Here is a 22,145-nt window from a genome sequence, read left to right as displayed (position 1 = left end):
CACAGCCTGCTATTTGTAACGAAACAAAGATATTACCACAGGAGGATCAATTGTTGATGGCTTTGGGCTGTTAGCTCATCTGTATCTTTCTCCCGTGAAGGCTTCATGCTAGTGTCTGTGCCATTGAAAGTCCTGGACCACTGTGGGCTTAAGGTTGCAAACTTCTGCAGTTCCTAACAGTAACTGGGAGAGAAATTCTGAGTTGTTCGGTAATACAAGTTTGCATGTTTACTACAGCTTTCTAATGGCAAAACAGTGAAGTCTTAAACAGAATTTCGAGTTTCTCAAATGCTCATGTTTGAGACACTGTGCATGGAGGGCAAACAAGTATTATTTCATTCCTGCAATTAGAGAAACAGAAGGTCACACTGGAAATCGGTAGAAATTGAGTGCTGATGGCATATTTCACCATTGCATGTGTTAATTACAAGATACAGTTTTCTGGATAACTACCAGGACCTGATTCTTTGTTAAACTAAGATGTGAACTGGAGTATTTTCAGCTGGCACTAGTTGAGGGGGAAAAAAATGGTAGTATATATATTTAAATTTTTTAAAATTGGATAAAGTAATGTAACTGAGTTTGCAGTAAAAGCTCTTATATAAGGATTCTGGTTTTGCTTGAGGTCTTTGAGGGGTTTAAGTTGATCATTTTAAGTATGATAAATTAAGTCCAAAACACAGTTCGCATTCAATAGGGAAATTGCTAGAATTTTACTTTATCATGGTAAGATACTTTTATAACATATTTTTAAATTCTTAAAATTTGGGAGGGTTTTTTTTATGGTGTTAAAAATGACAATGTTAGTAAATGAGACTTGATCGAGTTTCTGCAAAGTGAAAGTATGCTAAAGATGGCTTCTTCTTTATCGAGGGGAAGGGAGCTAACCACTCAAATTTTTCTTTAATAAAACCAGTATTGTTTCTTGACTGAACTGATGGTCCTTGTCAGTGTAAGGTCAACACTTCACTTGAGTTTTTGGTTAAAGAAAGAATTTATAAGCATGTTGTTATCATTCTTGTTCCTTTTTATCTTTTAGGAAGGAGAGGGCAAAATGGATATAAAGAATTTACAAGACAAGAGACCACTTGTGAAAAGAGTGAACCTCTTACTGCTGAAGACGAAGAAGCTTTAAAACAGGAGCAACAAAAGAAAGAGAAGGAACTATTAGAAAAGATTCAGAATGCAACAGCCTGCACAAATATCACCCCGTTAGGTCGTGACCGTCTGTACCGACGCTACTGGATTTTCCCCTCTGTTCCTGGATTGTTTATAGAAGAGGACTACTCTGGTCTCACAGAAGACATGTTGTTGCCTCGAACCTCTTCCTTTCAGAATAGTGTACAGTCTTGCACAAGTCAACCTCAGGTATTCAGTAAAACTGGAGAGTCTTTGAAATCCTCTGAATCTACCTCCAATATTGACCAAGATTCACACACCAGTGTTGTTGTAGAGGTGCCAAGGCCAGTATATAAACCAAACCGTTGGTGCTTTTACAATTCTCGGGAACAACTGGACCAACTCCTAGAGGCTCTCAATTCCCGAGGACATAGGGAGAGTGCCTTAAAAGAAACTCTTTTACAAGAGAAAAGTCGAATATATGAGCAACTAAGCAGTTTTCCTGTGGAAAAATTCCATATTCCAGGTAATTGAAAGGTTCCTGATCTTAATGTCCTTCCACTGCTGTGTTTTCTATATAATATTCTAGAAGCCTCTAATTCTCATTGAACTATAATTCCTAAGAAATAAGGATTATTCTAAAGTATTGTTTCACTCTATGGAAAACAAGTTTGGTTTTTTCCTTTCTTTTTTTCTTTGTTTTTTTATTGTCCTGATGGATCTTTGTGGTGTTTTTCTGGTATTTTATGCTAAAAAAACCCAATTATTTTTCTGTTATCTCACTGCTTAGTAAAACGGGATTAACTTTAAAACATCTTTAGGAAGTAATTTGAGCTTTGGAAAAAGATTAACTGGGGAAGAAAGATTAATATCTGCTAAAGGTAAATCGTAGTATTGATCATCTGATGTCCTCATTTCCAGTATGATGAAAGGAGACACAAAGACAGGACACTGGAAACAGAAACATCACAAAGGGAAGCAATTACTGTTACCTCAATTTGTTGAGTAGGACATGTTCTTTCATAACACTATAATGCATGAAATTATTCAAAAGCCTTTCCTGGCTTATTGTGAACAAGGGAATAATAGCATATTGCAGGGTCATACTAAAACCGTTGGGAGGAAAACAATAGTGTAGCTGTGTTGGTTGTTTTGTGACTTAACATCAGTGCAGTGGATTCTGTGGTACTATTTTCTCTTTTTCTTTTTTTTTTTTTCCCCTTTTTTTTCTTTTGGCAGATGTTTGTTACAGGAGGAGGAGACATCTGCAGAGCAATATTGGTTTTATGGGTTTCAAAGTGTATGAGTATACTTAAAACCATCTTAGACCTAGGATTTAGAGTTTTTTCCCTTTTCTCCTAGCCAAGTGTTGTGGGTTAGGCTGCTCCAGCAACTAAACCGCCCCCTCCCCCCCGCCCAAGTCGTTGACTCACCCTCCCCCAGCCCCAAGGATGAGGGAGAGAATTAAAGGATAAATGGGATACCTGCGGGTTGAGATAAGAACAATTTAATACAGATGATTTAATACACAGTGTAGATGCTCACCACCCCCTCGTATGCGAAGCCTGTCTCGTCCCGAAACTGCAAATCCCAGACAAACGGGAGGCCCCAAAATAGAGAGGGGCAGAGAGAGAGAGAGAGAGTACTCTGAGAGTGGGAGTACTGGGAGAGAGAGAAGAAAAAAAAAAAAGCAATAGAGTGAAAGCACAGCAAGCGCAAAAGAGCAAAAGCGGCGAAAGAGCCAAAGCACGAAAGCCCTTCTCTCCGGCTGACCCTCACTTTTATACTGGGCATGACGCTGCATGATATGGAATACCAATTGGCCAGTTTGGCCCTCAATCTTAAGTTCCACCATAAATCACAAGGGGAATCGTGTCCCCCTTATTCTGCTGTGCCTCTGCACTCTGGCACACTGAAAAGTCCTTGGAGTTTCACGTCCAACCACAAACATCAACTTGCTATCAGCATTCTTCTCAGAAGCGAGCCTCTGAGTAAAACCAAAACACGGAGCTCTTCTAGCTGCTAAAAAGAAGAGCTAACACTGTCCCAGCTAAAACCAGGGCACCAAGTATTTTGGCATGTATTGGCAAGGCATTCGCTCCAATCACTGATAAAATTCTGCATACACACCTTTATCTGTATTTTGTGTGTTGCTTTCTGCCCTGGAGCAACTTGATTTCTACAATCATAGGTTTTTCTTTTCTTTCTCTGTTAGAATTATAGAATAACATCGACTTTTTTTTTTTAAAAAAAAAAAGGCAGCTTTGAACTTCACTTTAATAAATTCAAATGCAGTGGTCCAATATCAATGTCTCCGTGTGTGTGATCAGTAGCGATAAGTGTAGCTGTATTTTGGAGAGAGTTTTACTGCTGTGAACTCCAGCTGCTGCCCTATTGCCTTCACTCAAATGACTTGTAGGACAAGTGAGAACTACTCCATGGTTCTCTTATGCTCTAGATGACCCTTCTTCTTTTTCCAATTCCCACTCAAAAAAGCATGGAAATAAAATTGATATGTGCTGTTACTTGATGTTATTCCAGTACCCGTTACCTTTTCCTCATCAATTATTTGCAAGCCAATTGCTGCTGTTTCAGTTCTGCTCAAGAAAAAACACTTGATTTATTCTTTTTCTTTTAAACCAAAAATGGTATTTCCCACATCCAGACATCAGAATATGCTTGTACACATTTTGAGAATATTTGCATAGTTACTTCCAGTTACAGAGAATTGTTTCTGCACTTGAGAGGATCTTAGAAATTCATCGTCTGCTTCCTTAACAATAGCTTTATGGTAATTTTTGATGAAATACCTCTATGTCCTTGTATGTACCGCCTCCTCACTGCACTCACAGGATTTAAGGTAAATCCTGTGAACTGAAACATTTGCCACTTATGCAAATTTGCAAGCACTAGTTTAGGATCTGGACATACTTTCAGCTCTTTCCTGTGGCTTTTGAGCTTTTGCATGATTTTTCAGTTCTCTTTTAAAGCGGTTTTTGCTTGACAGCCCATCATCAGCTTTTCCCTTATTTTTCATAAATTTTCTTGCTGTCTTCTTCCTTTTTTCCCTGCCTTTAATTAGAGGACACAGTCAGCCTAGTCTGTACCTGTGTCATCTTATTATTTTTATCTGTTTATTTTGGTTTAAAGTTGGGTTTTTAAAAGGGATTGTATCTTGTTCTGTTAGTTTTTGCGATCGTCAGTTTCACATGCTTGTTCTAAAGATTGTCTTGATAAAGATCCATGCAGGAAAGAAAGCTGAGGAGTTCTGTAAAGTAAGGGCCATCAAATATGAGAAATACTAGAGATGTGACTTAATTATTTTTATTGGTGTTTTTTTTTCCTCCTTACACTTATAGCAGAGAGTTGTTGTTGATTACGTACTACTTCAGAAAGCATTTTAAGACAAATGAATGACTTTTAAATTGACAAGAATTTCTCATCCTGTGTGTTGGGATGAGCAAATGTTAATCTATAGGTCTTCCCTTAAAAGTGTAGTCTGCTTGGCTGGATCAAATGCCTTAGTTGACATGGAGATGTTGGTGTTGCCAGCTGTCACTACAGGAAGGGAGTTCTGAACCTGTGTGTTTAGTTTGTTCTGCCCTGCACTACTTTTGTTCCCTCCACCAGCAGCTACTTTCAGGAATAAAGTCCACTAACTTGAAGTTACTTGATATTTTTGCAGACAAACCTCAAAGTGACATCAGACCTCCTTCAGGACGGGGAAGGATGGTGAGTGCCCACGATGGATCTTACATATCTGCAGAGAAGCAGCTTGAACTGAGACTTAGAGACTTTCTTTTGGACATTGAAGACAGGATCTACCAAGGAACATTGGGAGCTATTAAGGTATTTGGGAGTTGTAGAGTACCTAGAAGCATAGTGGTGCCGTCGAGTCTGTAGCTTAAATGAGAGCTCTTGCATGCTATGTTTTACTGAAAGCATAATTAAGTGTAGACGGTAATTGGCACTAAAAGTGGCTTTTGATTCTTTAGAAACTCTAAGTTTGTGTGTTTGCTTCAGGTTACAGACAGACAGGCTTGGAGAGCAGCCTTAGAACATGGGCGGTATGAGTTTCTGAATGATGAAAACAAAGAAAATGGTATAATTAAAACTGTGAATGAAGAGTCTGAAGAAATGGAAACGGATGATCAGGATAAGTTTATTGTGAAAGACAGGTAAGAGCTATGGTTTACGTAATGGCTCTTTAGTTTTAGAGCAGTGCTCTACTTTTAACTTTCAAATTGTTTTTACTCTCAAATTCTTTGGAATGGTATTTTTTAAGATTTGAGTTATAAAACGTGAGATTTTTGCATTGGTTTCTATTTTCTAAATGATACTGTTCTATTACCATATAGGACTAAGACACCAGTTTTTACAACTTGTACCATTCGTGTATTACACTGCTCAAAAGTGAACATTAATTATCAAATAAGGAATATGTGAATTCATTTTAAAATCATTTAAAATGCAGAGAAAAGTTAATTTGGCAATTTCTGTTTCGTTTTCCAGAAGGAGGGGAAAAAACAAACAAACAAACAAACAAAAAACCCCCAAACAACCCGAAACAAACAAAAAACCCAAACCCCAACGCTTTGGGGAAAGAGTAGGAGTGTTTGAAACGGAAAATGGTAATAGTAACAAATTACTGGTTGAAGTGGCCAGTGTACCTCTTCATGAGTCACAGTTAGAGCTATGAACGCAACAGGCCATGGTCTGGATTAACCTTTAGCGCTACAGCAAAACAGAGATATAATCTTAAACTTTATGAATGATGCTGCTTCTGTAGAGCAAGCTGCAACATAGTAAAAGAGAGGAAACTTCAAATCATACAGTGTTGTGACTATAAAAGTGTTTTGTTGGTTTTTGTTTATTTTTTAAACAAGCTTTTGAGACAAGTGAAGGACTCTATACTGGTGATTGTTGTAAATCAAACTGTAGAAACTATGGAAACTGAGGATTTCTAAATATTTAATTCTCAGGAGTTACATTTTTTCAGAAATAAAGATCTACCTTAATACATACAAAATTATATGCTTGACGGGATGTGAATGTTGAAATATTGAAGGAAAAAAGGTTCATTGGAGGTGATTACTGCATTACCAGTTTGTATTCTGTGAGGTTTTCTGCAATTAGGCTTTTATTTTAGGAAATGTATTTCCAAGTGGACTGTCACCTGCTGTGTTGTGTATAGGAATTTGAATTCTAAAGTTCTTTAAGTTTTTTCCCTTTTTATTTCAGTTTGTTGAATTAGTATTTTTATGTAAGGCTGCCCCTTGGATCAGAGTTCTCTAGTTGCATGCAAAATGGATAGGGTCATCCTTCTTTATAGTAATGACACAATTTACAGACATTTGCTTCCTGAAAACCACAGCATAGAAATATTCCACAGTTTTAATTAAGGAGCTAAAATTTGCCTGTCTCCAGTTACCTTGGGCACTTGCTTCTATTGCCAACTCTCAGTTCAACTGCAGAAGCTTGTTGCTTCTTTTTTTTTTTTTTTTACCCATTTGATACTGACTCTGTCAAAGTTTCTGAATAAAGTCTGCTCTAAAAAAAGTCTTGCATATTAAAACAGAGACTATGAGATTCTGAAATCATGTGACAGACTGCTTTTGATGCTGGGCTTTTCATCCACCTCAGAGCGAGTGACATCTCATTAAGACCTTGGAGTTTGACTAGTGAAATGTAAATAACTGTGCAGCTTTTTTCTGTTTGCTTTCAGGCTCTCAAAATGTGTGTGACTGCAAAATATAATGAACAGCTTTTAAGTGCAAAAAAAGAACAGGGACAACCAAAAGCATTACTTATTCACCAGAATAAAGCAGAATCCAGACACTCTTAATGAGTTATTTAAAAAAAAACAAAACAAAACAAGTAGAAATTGAATTTTATTTTCATTAGTGTGAGTAGCTCTCCTATGCTATACTTGTGTTTGTGGTTCAGGAAGATTAACTACACTTTGAAATGGTTACTTGGTTTTTGGTCAAAGGCTGTATTATTAGAAAACTATCTTTTTTTTTTCCCTTACATGAAGAGTTAGTGTTTTAGAAAAATCCTCCAAGGATTAAAACATATAAGTTAATAATTTGTGATTTAACGTTCCAAAATTACTTTCTGGTTTTATTTCATTTATTTTCTCTTCAAAAAATGTCATTAATTGTGAGGATATATGTAGTTGCAATTCTGCAGATGGAAGTACACTAAAAGGCTACACATTTTCACTGAAGAATTATTGGGACTATACTCTCCACAGAAATATGTCATAAACTAGTTGATGGATGTTGCTTGAAATCTTCTGGAAATCTGAATAGTTGTATGAAAATTTGTAATCCACGTTTCTTGAAAGTTAGATAAATCATCTTTAGGTAATGAAGGTATCTGTATTAACTAGATTAATTAAGCAAACTCAAGAACTGGGATAACTAGTCATGCCTGTGCAGTATCTGTTCATGTCCGTAGTCCATGCATATAAATGAAGCAAAAATTAAAATCTACTGTGGATAAAGACCTGTACCAATATCTATGGTGTTAAATTCAAAGTATGTTTTTTAAAAAAAAGGTAATATAATACATTTCTATTTCTAGACTTGTGGGATTAAAAACTGAAGCTCCAAGTGCTGCGTCAACAAGTACAAGTACTCCTCAGCCAGTTAATAATGTGGTCCACTACTTGGCATCTGCACTGCTTCAGATAGAACAAGGAATTGAGCGCAGGTTTCTCAAAGCACCTCTTGGTAAGCTTTCAGAATTGAAACTGTATGTCTCTAATTTTGTGTAATATTTTGTAAAAAAGAAAAAAAAAAAACACAAAAAAAACCAACCCACTTGCTGCTTTTGTAAGGCTGGATGCTTTAGATGGATGTGTTTGGTAAAAGAACAAATAACTAATCTATTGCTATATACCATTGTAAAATTATTAAACGTTAGATTGGTGGTTTACAAGGCCACGGATCATGAGGAAATATTAATATTTTTTCTAACTATTCTGCATGTGCTGAATTACATGTATTAATTAAGTAACGATTTATTTAACTCTTAAATACATGTCTATTTAACTTGGATCATTTCAGTAATCTTGTTTATATGGCCCTACAATTATACTGATGCATTGGGACGCAAATCATACCCTTAGGTAGAAATTGTACCCTTAGCTTTCTGAGGGAATGCTCTGTAATTCAGCATTACCATTGAGGCCAATGTATCATGTAACTATACCCTGAGTTTCTTCTGTGTGTTTTTTAGATTGTAAAAATATGTACTCCTTTTTATACTGTTTCTGTGAAAGCAATATAGGCCTGGTTTATCTGGATCACCTTGCTCAGCAATAACAGAATATTTACAGTAAAACGTAGTAAAGACTTACATAGCAACCTTTCAGATCCTCAAGTTTTGTGTTTATGCTGTAAAACTTGCAAATAAAAGGTTGCAAGACAAATTCAAACCAAAGCACAATTATAGCTTGACTTTAACACATATCCCTCCCTTGGAATTCCTCTGACTGTGCTCTTGGTGGGGAGAGAGAGGGGATGCAAAGTGCATGAAGTAACTTTGTGTTCCAGTGATCTCTCAGGTCTGGATTCCTTAGGATCCTTTTGCAATTCAAAACTGGGGTTCTGTCTTGGAGAAGCATGTAATGGTGGTTTGTCCTTCCTGAGGCAGCTGTCTCAACCAGCCTTCCCTTCTGGATGCTGTGCCGAGGACGAGCTGTACTCCGCTTGGCTGGACTGCTTTACTTCTCACCCGCGGGAGCACAGCGTGGTTTGCCAGAGCAGCACGTACCAGGGCTTCTCCACGAACCCCTACATGTCCTCTTAAATTGACGCTCTCCTCTGATAATGACTGCATACAAAATCCTTAGGCTCTGGCAGATTTTGCTGCAGTGGTTTAAGATGAAAATGCACGTTTTGGTGTATTGACAGTAGACGTTAGTGCCCCGTGGCACCGTTGACCTAAAACTGTTTCTGCATCTGGGCTGCTCCTGCGTGGAGTCTGGTGTCTGGATATCTGTTGCCACTGAAGATGAGTGTGAGCTAGATTTGTGCCAGAGGCTCTGACACGCAGGCATAGGTTCCCTTCCACAGGCTTTCGTTATCAGTGTGGTGACCTCTAGAAGAGGGAAACGCAGCAAATGATTGAGATGAAAGGGGTGAGTGCAGGAGTAGTTTAAACGGCAGCTGTTTAAAAGCTTTACTTGGCTAAGTGTTTGGTCAACTCAAGCATGTCTGCCCTTTCCAAGCCAGGCATGATATGGCTTATTTCCTGCTATATAACTAGATTTACAACATGTGCGTGGGACAGTTAATTGGCAGTACGTCTAGCGTTTGTTGTATTTACTCTGCATGTTCAGGTTGTAAATACATTGTGCTGTATGTGCTTCCATTTCCAGACTCTGAGAGTATTGTGGCAACAGCATCTTGCTGACAGCTGTAAGTTTACTATAGTGTGTCCTTTAGGGGAAAAACTTGACTATTAGTAGGCTATGGCCATAGATCCAGGCATTCGGAGTTAGGAGGAAAAACACTAAAAGAAAAAAAGTGTTCCTGAAGTTTTGGAGAGAAAGTTTTTTAGCAATCTCCTGTGTCTTTTTTTCAGTGGTCCAAGCTCTGCCATTGTCTAATGATGGTTCATGTTTTTGCTCGACCTTTTGAATGATGGTGAGGTTTCTTGTTCGATTTTTAACTCGGGCGTCCTGTCTTCCTTTAGATACTTTATACCATGGACAAAGAAGGTGTATAAGGAAAGCAATCTTATGTGATTTGCGTGTCTTAAATCTCTCATGTTCATTTACCGTACTGAGCTGGTGCATCTCTTCTGCTCTGAAAAATGGTACCGCTCTAAGAGGACTGTAATATATAGAGTAACCTACATAGCTGAGGGAGCAGGAAGGATCCCCAGTCTCCTGCTGTGGCTTACTGCCCTAACCATTAATCGACAGTGTCAGGTTCCCTCTTCCTTGCTTTACCTTTGGTGCCAAGCGTCTCGTGTTTTCAGTTGCGTAATGGGCCGCTTTTAGCAGGAGATGAGTCTGAATGAAGGCAAGACTTGAGTTTTGTCACTAGACAGCTCTTGGAGGAGCAGTGGCTTTGAGTGGCTCTGTAGTAAAGGGAGCTTAAAACGCGCACCTATTCACTACTGAATTTTGTGGCTGCTAGGCAGTTAGTTATATGAAAGGTGCTCTGACTTGGGAACTTCTGCACGTGACCAGAAGGTGCAACTGCAAAGTGTCAAGGAAACCTGTGTGTTAGAGAGGCATTTGGTGAACTTAGGCACTTCAGAGGTCAAGCAGTGGTTCCAAATGCAACCCTTTCTGGATATAACTCTTCAGTGGTTCAGATACGTTTAAAAAAAACAAGAGTGTAAAATTTACAGAATCTTATATTCAACTTAAGCTCCTCAGTTGGAAACAATGTCTTTGCATGCTACTGCAGCAAGTTCTGTTTCTTGGTTTCAACTTGCATATGTATAACAAGCAAAGACAAGTTGTTTACTTAGCTTGACAAGGAGGTGTTAGTGGCTTTTTTTTTTTAAAAAAAAAATGGACATAGCTTCTTGCTTGGGGACTGCCTTGTGCTCAGAACTGTGATGCCCTCTTTCATTGACCCCTCTAGAAAGTGGCCAGCAGTACTCTGACGATAGAAATTAGCTTCTAGTTTGTAACCACTGGGTTTTGGTTTGTGGGTGTTTTTGGTTTTGTTTGCCTGTTCTTGTATAGATCATTGTATCTGTACACTCATTGTTTTCTAACAGGAGGTTTTTTTTAATAATTGTTCCAATTATTTAATGGAACTGTCCCCTAGACAAAATGCCCGCATATCTCTTTCTAATGTTAAACCTGACAACTGCAACTTTTCAGGCTGATTTAATTGCCACTGAAGTGAAAACATCGGAAGTCAAGCAAGTGTTAGGAGTTCTAGTTTTGGTAGCAGTACAGGGGAACTGTTTTGGTAAAAGACTACCCTAGTGTTTCTGCTTTAAACCAAACCAAAGGTGCTTTGTCTTTGTCATTATCTCAGTCACTGCCTTGGCTGCAGAGTTGCTTTTCTCTGTCTGCCCCCCTTTCACTGTGCTCCGTTGCTATTAGGGAACGGAGCCATACGTACCAAATTTGAGTTTTTCACTCTATTTGCAGCTTGTAGTACTAAAGACAGCGCAGTGAAATTCACTGCAGTCACTGGCGGGTTTATGCCGGTGGCCTCCAGAGTGCGGAGCAGACAAAGGGACCCAGCACAGCAATAAAAGGACCAGCTGCTCCTCTCTGCTCTGTTTTTGTTCTGAGGCTCTATCGGGCTGCCAAGAGCCTCGCTGGTGATTCTGATAAGTTTAGAGTTGAGGTGCATACCAAATGTTCAAGTAGAAGGGCAAGCAAAGGCTGACACGGAAGATAGTCATGCAAAAGGAGATCTAGAAACCCCAGGAACAGCACCCTCTGCCTTGCAGAGCTGCTAGATGGGTGCTGATCTTCTGTTGTCTGGTGATTAAATGTGACATGACTTGAATTGGATGCATTTCTTAATTAGGAATTGTGGTTTAGAATGCATTTCATTGCACATAAGCTATAAAAAAATGTTTTTCCTTCCTTCCGTCCAGCCCAAGGTAGTGTTTCGGGACAATGGCAAAAGGCGGGAGGGGGTGTGGGGGTGTGGGGGTGTGGGTGCAGCTTGCAGCACGTTTTTGCTGCAAAAATGCTGAGTTATGATGTAAAAAAGCCCTCTCTTTTTTTTTTTTAATAGCTGTTTGATGGAAACTCTGAAGTGCTACTTTGCAGATAAAGTATTTTTGAGAGGGAAAAAATACAAGCAATTTTTGTTGTGGATTTCGCTTCTTTTTGAGTATAAATTACTTTTCCTTACATTTCAAAATACTTTGCAGCGGAGACGTAGGTCTTGTCATTCCAGTTACATATATGTGACAATTGAGGTATAAAATGATGAAGTGATTTGGTTGCCCTGGAGTCCAGTGAGGCAGCCATCGGAAAAAAAAAACAACCAACTGCCTTCTGCACTAGTGCAGGACTCGAGTCATTAAGCATCCTTCAGATTTCCATACGAAAAGTTGGATTCTAATTCATGGGAGCACCTTTGTAACTGATATTGGGAACCCTTTACCTCCTTTTTAATTTGTGCCATGTACTTCTTGCAGGACAAAAAAAAAAAAAATACAGCTTTTTCACTCCTTTTTGCTTGTCTTCATTCCATTCCTTTCTTTCTAGATTCTGATTCTTTTTGTTCCCCCTGCTCCCAAAGTTGTTTCCTTTTCTATTTGTAATTATCCTCATCATAATAGCATCAGTCATCTTCCAGCAGTGAACTGGGATAGGATTAGTATATATATGCATGCTTTGTTCTCCTGATTTCATTACTTCATAGATTTCATAGATTTCTAGGTTGGAAAAGACCTTAGAGATCATCGAGTCCAACCATCTCTAATCCCCATTAAACCATATCCTCAAGTAGATCATCCACCCTATTCTTAAACACATCCAGGGATGGGGACTCAACCACCTCCCTGGGCAGCCTATTCCAGTGGCTGACAACCCTTTCAGAGAAGAAATACTTCCTAACATCCAACCTGAATCTCCCCTGACTAAGCTTATGTCCATTTCCTCTTGTTCTATCACCCATCACTAATGTAAAGAGCCCTTCCCCTACCTCCCCACCATCTTTTCTCAAGTATTTATAGGCCGTAATCAGGTCCCCCCTCAGCCTCCTCTTCTCCAGGCTAAACAGCCCCAACTCCCTCAGCCACTTCTCATAAGTTTTATTTTTCAGCCCCTTCACCAGTTTAGTCGCCCTTCTTTGGACTCGCTCCAGGAGCTCAATATCTCTCTTAAAGCGAGGGGCCCAAAACTGGACACAATATTCCAGGTGCGGCCTCACCAGTGCTGAATTTGTGCCGAATTCCTTGTGGAATTTCATGAGCAGAGGCAGCAAAGGTAGAAGTGGTCGTCTTTTCTGATGAAGAATTTTTGCTTACCCTCAGAGAAGGTAGTCAAAGAAGGGACCTTGCATTGGGAGCCGATAAGGTTTACTATGGCTTTTACTCCCTGGGAGAGTAATTTCATCATTTTAATACTCAGGAACGCTCCTGAAGAAAAATATCTCAAGTATGTCATTTCACATGGACAGATGAGCCAGTTCTCTTGGTCCTTGAGGATTGTGCCCATAAACTGGCTATATTTTTGAGATGTTAGGAGGTTTGCGGTAGCATAAACCAGACAAGTTTGCTGAGAGAGAAACCTGCGGTCAGTAAGCTGCTTCTATAGCCATTTGTACTGGAGATGGACAGAAAGGTAAGGGAGGGTAGGTCTGAGCTTCCAGTTTAAGCCTTCCGTTAGTAGAGGGAGTCAAAGTAAATTCTGAGATGTGCAGTTCCTCCATGCACATTATTCTCTTACCCTTCCTTGCCTACCTTTTTCCATGTGCACATGTTGGGAACCACTGTTCTAGTTACACTTTTAGACTACGCAAGTATGGATTATAAAAATTAATTAAGAAATAGTCCACCACGCTTCAAAAAGGTATTTGAAATAACTTTATGAATTTAATGTTAGGTAATGCAGAAGATGATAAAAGAAACCACTGAGGGGATAAAAAGAGGAAGAGAGTGGAAGACAAGACTAGTCAGAGAGATGTTAAATTTTAAATGTTACTTATATTGCTAAGAATTAGAAAGTATTGAATATTTACCAGGTTTTGATGTTTTTTTGTTGGTTGTTTTTTTTGAAGTTTAGTAATTTTATAGCCAGTTCCTTACATTGAAAGGATTGTGGTATTGAAAACGAAGGTTTAAACATAGCTAGTAAAACAAATACAGCTCAAAGATTTTTACAAACAAAAAGTATCTTTCTCTTTTTATTAAGTTTTCTGCAACCAGAGATAAAGATCTGTATTTTCTTTTTATCACTTTGGGACAGAAATCTGCATGTTCACATAATCCTTTCCCCCCCCTTCCCCCTTCCTTTTAATGCTCCTGTTGTGTTTTTTTTAAAAAAAAACTTTGCAGCATTGTGCAACCGCATATCCTTTCTAGAAATACTAAAATAGAAAACCCTTCCCTGAACTCAATTAGCTATTGATAGATGAGTGCATAGATCTGTCAAACAACTTCATTTGCATTGTAGCAAGGCTTGGAGGGCTTAGCCGACAGAGGAGTATCCCACTGCGCAATGTAGAGCTGCTCAGACACAAAGGAAGAGGCTGTTTCTCCTTCCAAATTAACAATATAGATGAGAAAGATGATGGATGGAAGAAAAAAGTGTTGTTCTTATTTTACAAATTGGGATCTGAAACAGCAGGTGTCGTTTAGCGTGTTTCTTTCAGCAGGACCTGCTGAAGCAGGTCGTGGGCAGTAATTTTTATCTCTATATTGCAACTGCAGTTTTGCAGTGCAAATGTGTGATGTGTTGTGTGATGAACATTATCAGTGAACCAATCCAGTCTAGAAATAACTGCCAAAAAAAGTAATAATGCTCCAGCTGCCATTGTCGGCAAAAGAAATGCTCGCCAAACTATGTATACACTTAAGATAAAATGTGTTTGCCAGAGTTATAGTAGAAATCTGCAGCAGAACTGAAGTGGGTGTCACGTTAGAGTCTGGTGTCCTGACAAGCGGTTTTAATTTTCTTCTTACTGAATTTAAAAGAACTACAATGAGAAATATACAGCAGTGCTGTGAAAAGGACCTAAGGATGAAGAAATACAAAATTTTAGGAAATCCAGTTTGTATTAGCAGTTCGGGAGCGGCTATATTTTATTTATGAAGCTGTGTTGCCTTCTCCCATCGCTTCCCTTGTGCTGCTTGCTGCTAATGCAAATGTATGCAAGATTAGGCAAATCCTGGTAGCCAGTTGATGAGAAGGCAGAAAAGCCTTGCCAGGAGAGCAATTAGTGTCCTTTTTGTTCCTCTCATTTTATTTGTTATTAGATATTTATTTGTTATTAGATATTTATTTGTTATTAGATATTTATTTGTTATTAGATATTTATTTGTTATTAGATATTTTATTTGTTATTAGATATTTTATTTGTTATTAGATATTTGTTATTAGATATTTATTTGTTCCTCTCATTTTATTTGTTATTAGAGAGACATTTGGCAGACAGGTGGATCGTAGGCTGTTCCTGTGCCAACTGTGACTAGTGCAGCAGGCAAGGTGGCATTTTACACTGGAGTGCATCATTAATCAGCTAGAGATCATACAGCAATAACTGGACTTTCAGAAGGGAAATCTTGGGCATTTCTATAATCAAAAGTACTGCTATGTTGTGTCTTCTTCTCCTTAAACTTTCTTGCTTTAAAACGCAAGAAATAGCTTTCAACATTCATAAAGAAATTCTGTTTCTGCTCAGCAGCAGTGCGGAGTGTCATTTGTACCTTCTCGTTTTCTCTAGTTCCTCAAACAGCGCATTTGCTTCCATAATTCCAGCTAGTCGTTCCTGTTTGGTACTGCCCCCCTCACTGTTCTCCGTGTGTTTTGGCTGCTTCAGTGGCCTGGATTGCAAACCAAACCTGTCTGAAAATACAATATAATTTCTCACCCCTGCCTCCCTCACCTTTATTTCTACCTTAATTAGGATCCCAGGTCTTACTTGTTTTGCCACTAAGTGTGTACTACAGATTCACATGTGCTTGCTACATTGCTTATAAGATATCAAGGACACCTTTATATTTCAACCAGACCAGTCACCAAATCTGGTTAACCACATAGACGTGCAGGTTCTTGTGAAGGCAGAGCGCAGGGCAGGAATAAAGGCATGGAGGTGTGGGGAGGGAGCTGAAAGGTTGTCTGCTAGACTATACCGGGACAGGGACAAGTGCAGGTGAGAGGAGCCCTTTAAGCTGTCTTTTGCCAGTGCAGTCTCTGTTTAATACCAGGCACTTCCTTCAAAGATAAATATTTTGGGATTTCAGAATGTACCTACCAGGGAAAGTAAATTGGGAGTGTGATTTATTTATTTATTTTAATCTTAAGTAATCTTCATTTATACTTTATAAATTGAATCAAACTGTTAGGTTTTCAGGTTGACACCTGAGTAAGACTTTTATGTCTTACTCTTGTCCTGCATATGTGCAAGTTCTAAGCTGAATTGGTATTGAAGAGTAAAATCCTATGGCTTCAACAGCTTGGAAACTAAGGAGAAAATACTCAAGTATTGAAGAGATAAGACAAAAGTTTTGATATTATCCAAGTTTACTGCTGCTATCTATTTGAAAGTCAGAGCCTTACCTCATAGTCTAGAATGTCTAGAAGTCTAACTTGGATATTTGAAACAGAATTTTGATCATTTTGCTTTTTCTTTTCTTTTTCTTTTTTTTAACGCCCTTCTTTAATGGAAGATGCCAGCGATGGTGGACGATCCTATAAAACAGTTTTGGATCGCTGGAGGGAGTCACTTCTTTCTTCCACTAGCTTGTCCCAAGTCTTCCTTCATCTGTCTACACTGGATCGAAGTGTCATCTGGTCAAAGTCCATCCTCAATGCTCGCTGTAAAGTGTGTCGAAAGAAAGGTGATGCAGAGAGCATGGTGCTGTGCGATGGCTGCGATCGAGGCTATCATACTTACTGTATCAGACCCAAGCTGAAGGTATCTAAGAAAAATAAGTGCTTCCTTTTCACACAAAACTTCAGTAGTTCTTACGACTTAATTGCATGTTACTAATGCTTGCGTTTTTTTCTTTTGTTTCTAGGTCATTCCTGAAGGAGACTGGTTTTGTCCAGAGTGCCGACCAAAACAGCGCTCTAGACGTCTCTCCTCCAGACAGAGACCTTCTGTGGAAAGTGATGAAGAGACTGCTGAACGACTAGGAGAGGGGGAAAAAGAGGCAAACTATGATGATATGGGACAAAGTGAAGAAGAGCATTATGAAGAAGAGCCAGATGAGGAGGATGAATCTCAAGAGGAAGAAGAGATAAGGTAAATAGACATCCATTAAAGTGGTTTTCTACTGAAATATCATCTTGATTATTAAGGTAGTAACTATTCACATAAGCACATATCTTGAAAATCCAGTCTGAAAAAGACGTTTATTAATAAAAGCAGCAGCTTGTTAGGAGTTCGGCTCTTACAGATGGATTTAATATTAGCAAGTTAGATCCACTGGACTTGGACTCACTTTTCAGGATGAAAATTTCAGCCCTGGTTGTATGGGTGAGAGATGGCCATCAGAGTTGCAGTTCTGTACAGCCACTGTTTGAATATAAAGTGAAAAGAGTTTCAAACAGTAAAGATTTCTTGGAGAAAACCTGGAGCAGTTTTTATCCAGTTTTGACTTTTGGGGGACTAGATGCATACAGTAAGTATTGGAACATTAGGGAAGACAAGGTCATCTATAGGAGGCTATGTTACACATTGGGAGGACATAAGGACTTCTGCAGTAACTGTTCAAAAAAAACCCAAACAACCCCACAAAAACAAATAAACAAAAAACCCCACCAAGAAACCCCCCATCAAAACCAACTAACCAACAAAAACCCTGAACAACTATCTAATCCAGTGTGACAATTTCAATAGTGATGGATTTCATACACATGTCAGGAGTGTAAAAGTTGAAAACTTTCCTGATCTCAGAGTATTTTTCTTCTTTTTGGTACTGTCTTTTGAACTGACTGAAGCAAGATTATTTGCTGCTCTGACAGTTGGGTTTCAATATTTGGAGAGAACAGGCTGAAAGAGTTGGGGCTGTTCAGCCTGGAGAAGAGGAGGCTCCGGGGTGACCTTATAGCGGTCTTCCAGTACCTCAAGGGGGCCTACAGGAAAGATGGGGAGAGGCTATTCAGGAGGGCCAGTTGTGATAGGACAAGGGGTAATGGTTTTAAAATAGAGGGAGGTAGATTCAGGTTGGATATTAGGAAAAAATTTTTTACCATGAGGGTTGTAGAACACTGGAACAGGTTGCCCAGAGAGGTGGTGGATGCTCCATCCCTGGAGACGTTCAAGGCCAGGTTGGATGAGGCCCTGAGCAACCTGATCTAGTTGGAGATATCCCTGTTCCTTGCAGGGGGGTTGGACTTAGATGACCGTTGAAGGTCCCTTCCAGCCCTAACCATTCTATGATTCTATGATTCTATGATCTCCTTGAGAAGTAAGTTTCTCTCTGGCATCTTCCTTCTCTCCTGTAATGGAAAGAGAGTTTTGAGTATTAGTTATAAACCCTGACTAGAGCAGAACTTCTATACTTAGTGTTTTAGAACTGCAGTTTATTTATGTAGCTGATAATATTGTCCAAAAATCCTAGTATTTACAGTTGTTGTGAGAAATAAGTGATTTAAAGAAATTGATAGCTGATGTTCCAGTTAATGCATTCGTATTGCACAAGCTGCAAGAGTGATTAGAATTCTGAGCATTTCTTTAACGTATGGGCTCCACGTAGTACTTAAGAGACTTCAGAGAAGTGTTTAAGATAACAGCAATTGGATCACTGCATCGGCTTGAGAGACAGCTGCTTACCAGCCCAACCTTGAATGGTTTGGTTTTTTTAAAAGCTGAATTAGAAAACTGAGGGAAAAGAATGGAATGGAGTTTTGGGATAAATAAACATAATTGTTCACTTTTTGTAGCCCATCAAAGCAAGGAAGACCCCAGGTCAAGTTTCCATTAAAAATGAGAGCAGCCAAACTCAACAATCCGTTCTCAAGTCGGAACAGCCAGCGTCAGCCCAGATCTGCGTCTCGGAGTCAGCAAAATACACCTAAGCAAACTGAACCTTCATCTAAAGTTACCAGAAGGGGCCTAAGAAAGGTAAAATCAGCCCCTTCATCAGTGACAAAGCCGTCTTTAAGACTTAATAGCCGGACCACTCGTCAGAGCCAAAATTCATTACAAGCAGATGTATTCGTGGAATTACTCGGTCCTCGAAGAAGACGAAGAGGAAGAAAGAGTGCTGATAGCACACTGGAAAACAGCCCTTCCAATTCTCTTGGATTTCGAATTGTTGATACTGCAGACTCAAATGAACGGCTTAGGAAGTATCCAGTTTCTGCTTCAAAGCTTTCTCTTCCTGTTACTGAACCCAAGAGAAGAGGCAGGAAACGACAATCCACAGGTTAGAGAAATGTATTTGTCCAGAACGAAAACCGCGCTCTGTTCCTTGCTAAAATATTTGTGTGGTAGAACAGGGAGATTAGAAGTAGTGGTCGAAGGCATTTTTACCACTTCCAACGAGAGAGTTCCCTTATTTTTGCTGTGGCAGAAGTGAACGTTAAAAAAATTTTCAATCATCTAAAGAAGAAATACTTAATTTGCCAGGGAGATTTATCATATCTGTATTTGAAATTTCATCTTTGCACACAATATGGATGAATTGCTAATAAGCGGATAGAAAATGTGAAAGTGATATTTATGCCTTAACCCATGCAAATTCAAATGTTTACTTACAGCTTTTATCGTTTATTTTATTAAAGAGGTAAACGGTGAAGAACACAGATGTAGGCAAGGTAGAGAAATTGAGAATATATATGTACGTCAAGAAATTGATAACAGAAGAAAAATGTCGTCTGTCTGATATAGGCCTAACAGTGTCCTTGCTTGTTAAGTTAATACCAAGTATTTGATGGTAGGGAAATACTTGGAAAGCTACAATAAGCTTTTAAAAACAAAAAGGACCCAGTGTGAGACTGAAGAGGGTAAAAGAGCTTGCACTCCAGTGTGGCAGCCTTGTATTCTGCACCATTTCTGTCCTTCCTCATTGGGAGTTTCTGGGCTTATCCTCTAACCACCCTGCTGACTATTCTTGAAAGCAGATAAAACCACTCTGAATAGAGGTTTTGTGGAAGTAAAAGTTATGAACAGGCAGCTTATTCTGTTTTTCCCTAATAGGGCTTTTCTTTAAGTGTTTAACAAATTGTTTTAAAATTGAAATCAGTGGAAAAATTCCTTTCCAAAATTAATGTGATGAAGGAGGAACCCAGCTAAGTCCTGGTACTTAGCATTTTGTATGGCAAGAGAGACATTTAGTGGTTAATAACAAGGCTGTAGTATAGTTAATACCAGAAGCCAACCTACATGAGTTGTGCTGTGAAACTAGTTTTACCCAAGAATAATGGTGTTCGCTTTTTTTTTAAAATCTTACTTGTCAGGTTTTTATTTTTATGTGGTGGGGTGTTGTTCTTTTTCCAGAATCATCTCCTCAGACCTCATTGAACAGGAGAAGTTCAGGACGTCAAGGAGGAGTCCATGAACTCTCAGCTTTTGAACAACTTGTAGTGGAACTGGTACGACATGATGACAGCTGGCCTTTCATGAAACTGGTTTCCAAAATCCAGGTAACTGATAGAACTGTAGGGGGAATTATAATGGTTGAGAATCCTGTTTGCTGGGATTTTATAGCATTGCCCATAGGGGGATAGAGTGAGGAGAACTCTAATATTTCAGCACAAATATTCAGTGCCAGAAACAACTTTTCCAATTGACATGTTATTGGGAAGATTTTAAATATGCTTGCCATCAGGCATTTGAAAATGTGAAATGCTTTGATTTGGAAAACAAACAAATAGAGCGCAGGACTGCTAAAGGTAAGCTTATGGTTATTTATTAGTTGAATTAATCTTCAATTTGTGCAAAGGTATTTTAAGAACAGACCTGCAATAAAATAACAACGTAGGAACAACTTCACTCCGATGTTAACTATAATGCAGTAAAAAGATGATTTCTTAGCTTAGTTCTTCATTTAATTTCCCTGCTATTTAAATTTTAAAATACTTGCTGGTAAAGTAGGTACCCAAAGTAAGCGCTGCTTTAGAGGTTTGCATTACAATAAAAGTTCCCAAAGCTCGTCTGCTTTTCTGCAGGCTGCACTAGCTTGTCAGTTGTAAGGCGCTGCTGGAACTATCCTACCCCTAAGAAAGTGCCTGTCCTCTCTGAGCCCTCTGGAGCAACTCTGCACAGACTTTCTTGCAGGATCTAGAGCTCGGTGTTTAAGTGCTCTATTAAAATTAACAGTGATAGCTGTTAAATGAGGACTTGAAACTCTGAACTCAGAGTCATAGATAGCTGGAAGGATTAATGTATCTGGACAAAAAGAATGGTGTACAAATGTGAATGAAAGATGTTAAGCACAGAGGAGGAGGAGAGGAATTTTGAATGAAACAGAGACTAGTGTCTGCCTACAGGAATTACACTAGAAAGTGCAAGAATCTGGTGAATGCAAGGAAACTTCTTAAGGACGGATGGAGAATTCAACTTAATTTTGATGCTAGAACTCAGTGCGTTCCGGTTTGCCTGAATCAGTCACTAAGGGATAGTCTCTGTATAGTTTGGAGAGAAAAATCCATACTTGAGTGACCCAAATTTTCTTCATCACGAGAGAAATTTTAGGTTAAACTTTTTGCTGCCTTTAAGACAATGTGAAGAATATGTTGAATGATCAGTGCATAGCAAGCTAGAAAATTACCTTTCTTTTTAGTACTTATGTAAACAGCACTCCTAAAGGGAAGGGAATGAAAAACGTGTCAATCTAATTCTATATCTCTAGGTTTGTTTGCAAGTTGCACTTGATATAGTAAAGTTACAGATCATAACCAAGAAATTGGTTTTACATCATACATGATGGTGCATATGGGTATCTGTTCTTGGGGGGGAGGGGGGACGGGGGGAAGAAAGAGGGGAAATAAAAAATAAAAAAGTCAAATTTGGATCAGGTATCTTTTTCCCTTTCATCCCCCTGCCCTGTTTTCTGAGTGAGACAGTCACCCTAAGCTTGGTGCTTTGCTGGAATTCAAAATCTGTGATCCAAATGATCAGTGCCTTTAAGGGTTAGGCAATCCTTTTCCTCCCTTCACTTTTATCACATAAACACTGTTCTGAGCGGCTGTTTATCTCTGGTATGTGCATACTGTGTCCTGCTCACTACACAAAGGTTCACTACCTTCTCTTCAACACAACTAAATGGAATCTCAGGATTTAATTTCTCTTGCAAGACGGTGAATAGTAGTGGAGTAAAAATGGTCATTATTTGTGATTAAGGAGCTTTTAATATTGTAATATGTTACAGGAAAATGAAAAGTTTTAAAGTCTTGGAAATAATTT

General features: G+C 38.8%; 1 protein-coding gene across 2 annotated transcripts in view; it reads left to right on the top strand.

Annotated features, from left to right (window-relative positions):
* The window catches only part of BAZ1A (bromodomain adjacent to zinc finger domain 1A), a 69,896-nt gene that overhangs the window by 45,774 nt on the left and 1,977 nt on the right, over positions 1-22,145 (top strand). For both annotated transcript variants that reach the window (XM_086613249.1, XM_086613248.1), the window contains 8 exons: positions 1,040-1,645; positions 4,805-4,968; positions 5,143-5,297; positions 7,708-7,856; positions 16,459-16,706; positions 16,810-17,036; positions 18,680-19,164; positions 20,238-20,383. In XM_086613249.1, the coding sequence (XP_086469375.1) occupies positions 1,040-1,645; positions 4,805-4,968; positions 5,143-5,297; positions 7,708-7,856; positions 16,459-16,706; positions 16,810-17,036; positions 18,680-19,164; positions 20,238-20,383 (2,180 nt within the window). The remainder of the gene's footprint in view (positions 1-1,039; positions 1,646-4,804; positions 4,969-5,142; positions 5,298-7,707; positions 7,857-16,458; positions 16,707-16,809; positions 17,037-18,679; positions 19,165-20,237; positions 20,384-22,145) is intronic.

This window comes from Tauraco erythrolophus, chromosome 6 (assembly GCF_009769465.1).
Source record: "Tauraco erythrolophus isolate bTauEry1 chromosome 6, bTauEry1.pri, whole genome shotgun sequence".
NCBI classification, from domain to species: Eukaryota; Metazoa; Chordata; class Aves; order Musophagiformes; family Musophagidae; genus Tauraco; species Tauraco erythrolophus.
Note: the sequence above shows the minus strand (reverse complement) of the source record. Positions and strands in the feature narration are given on the sequence as shown.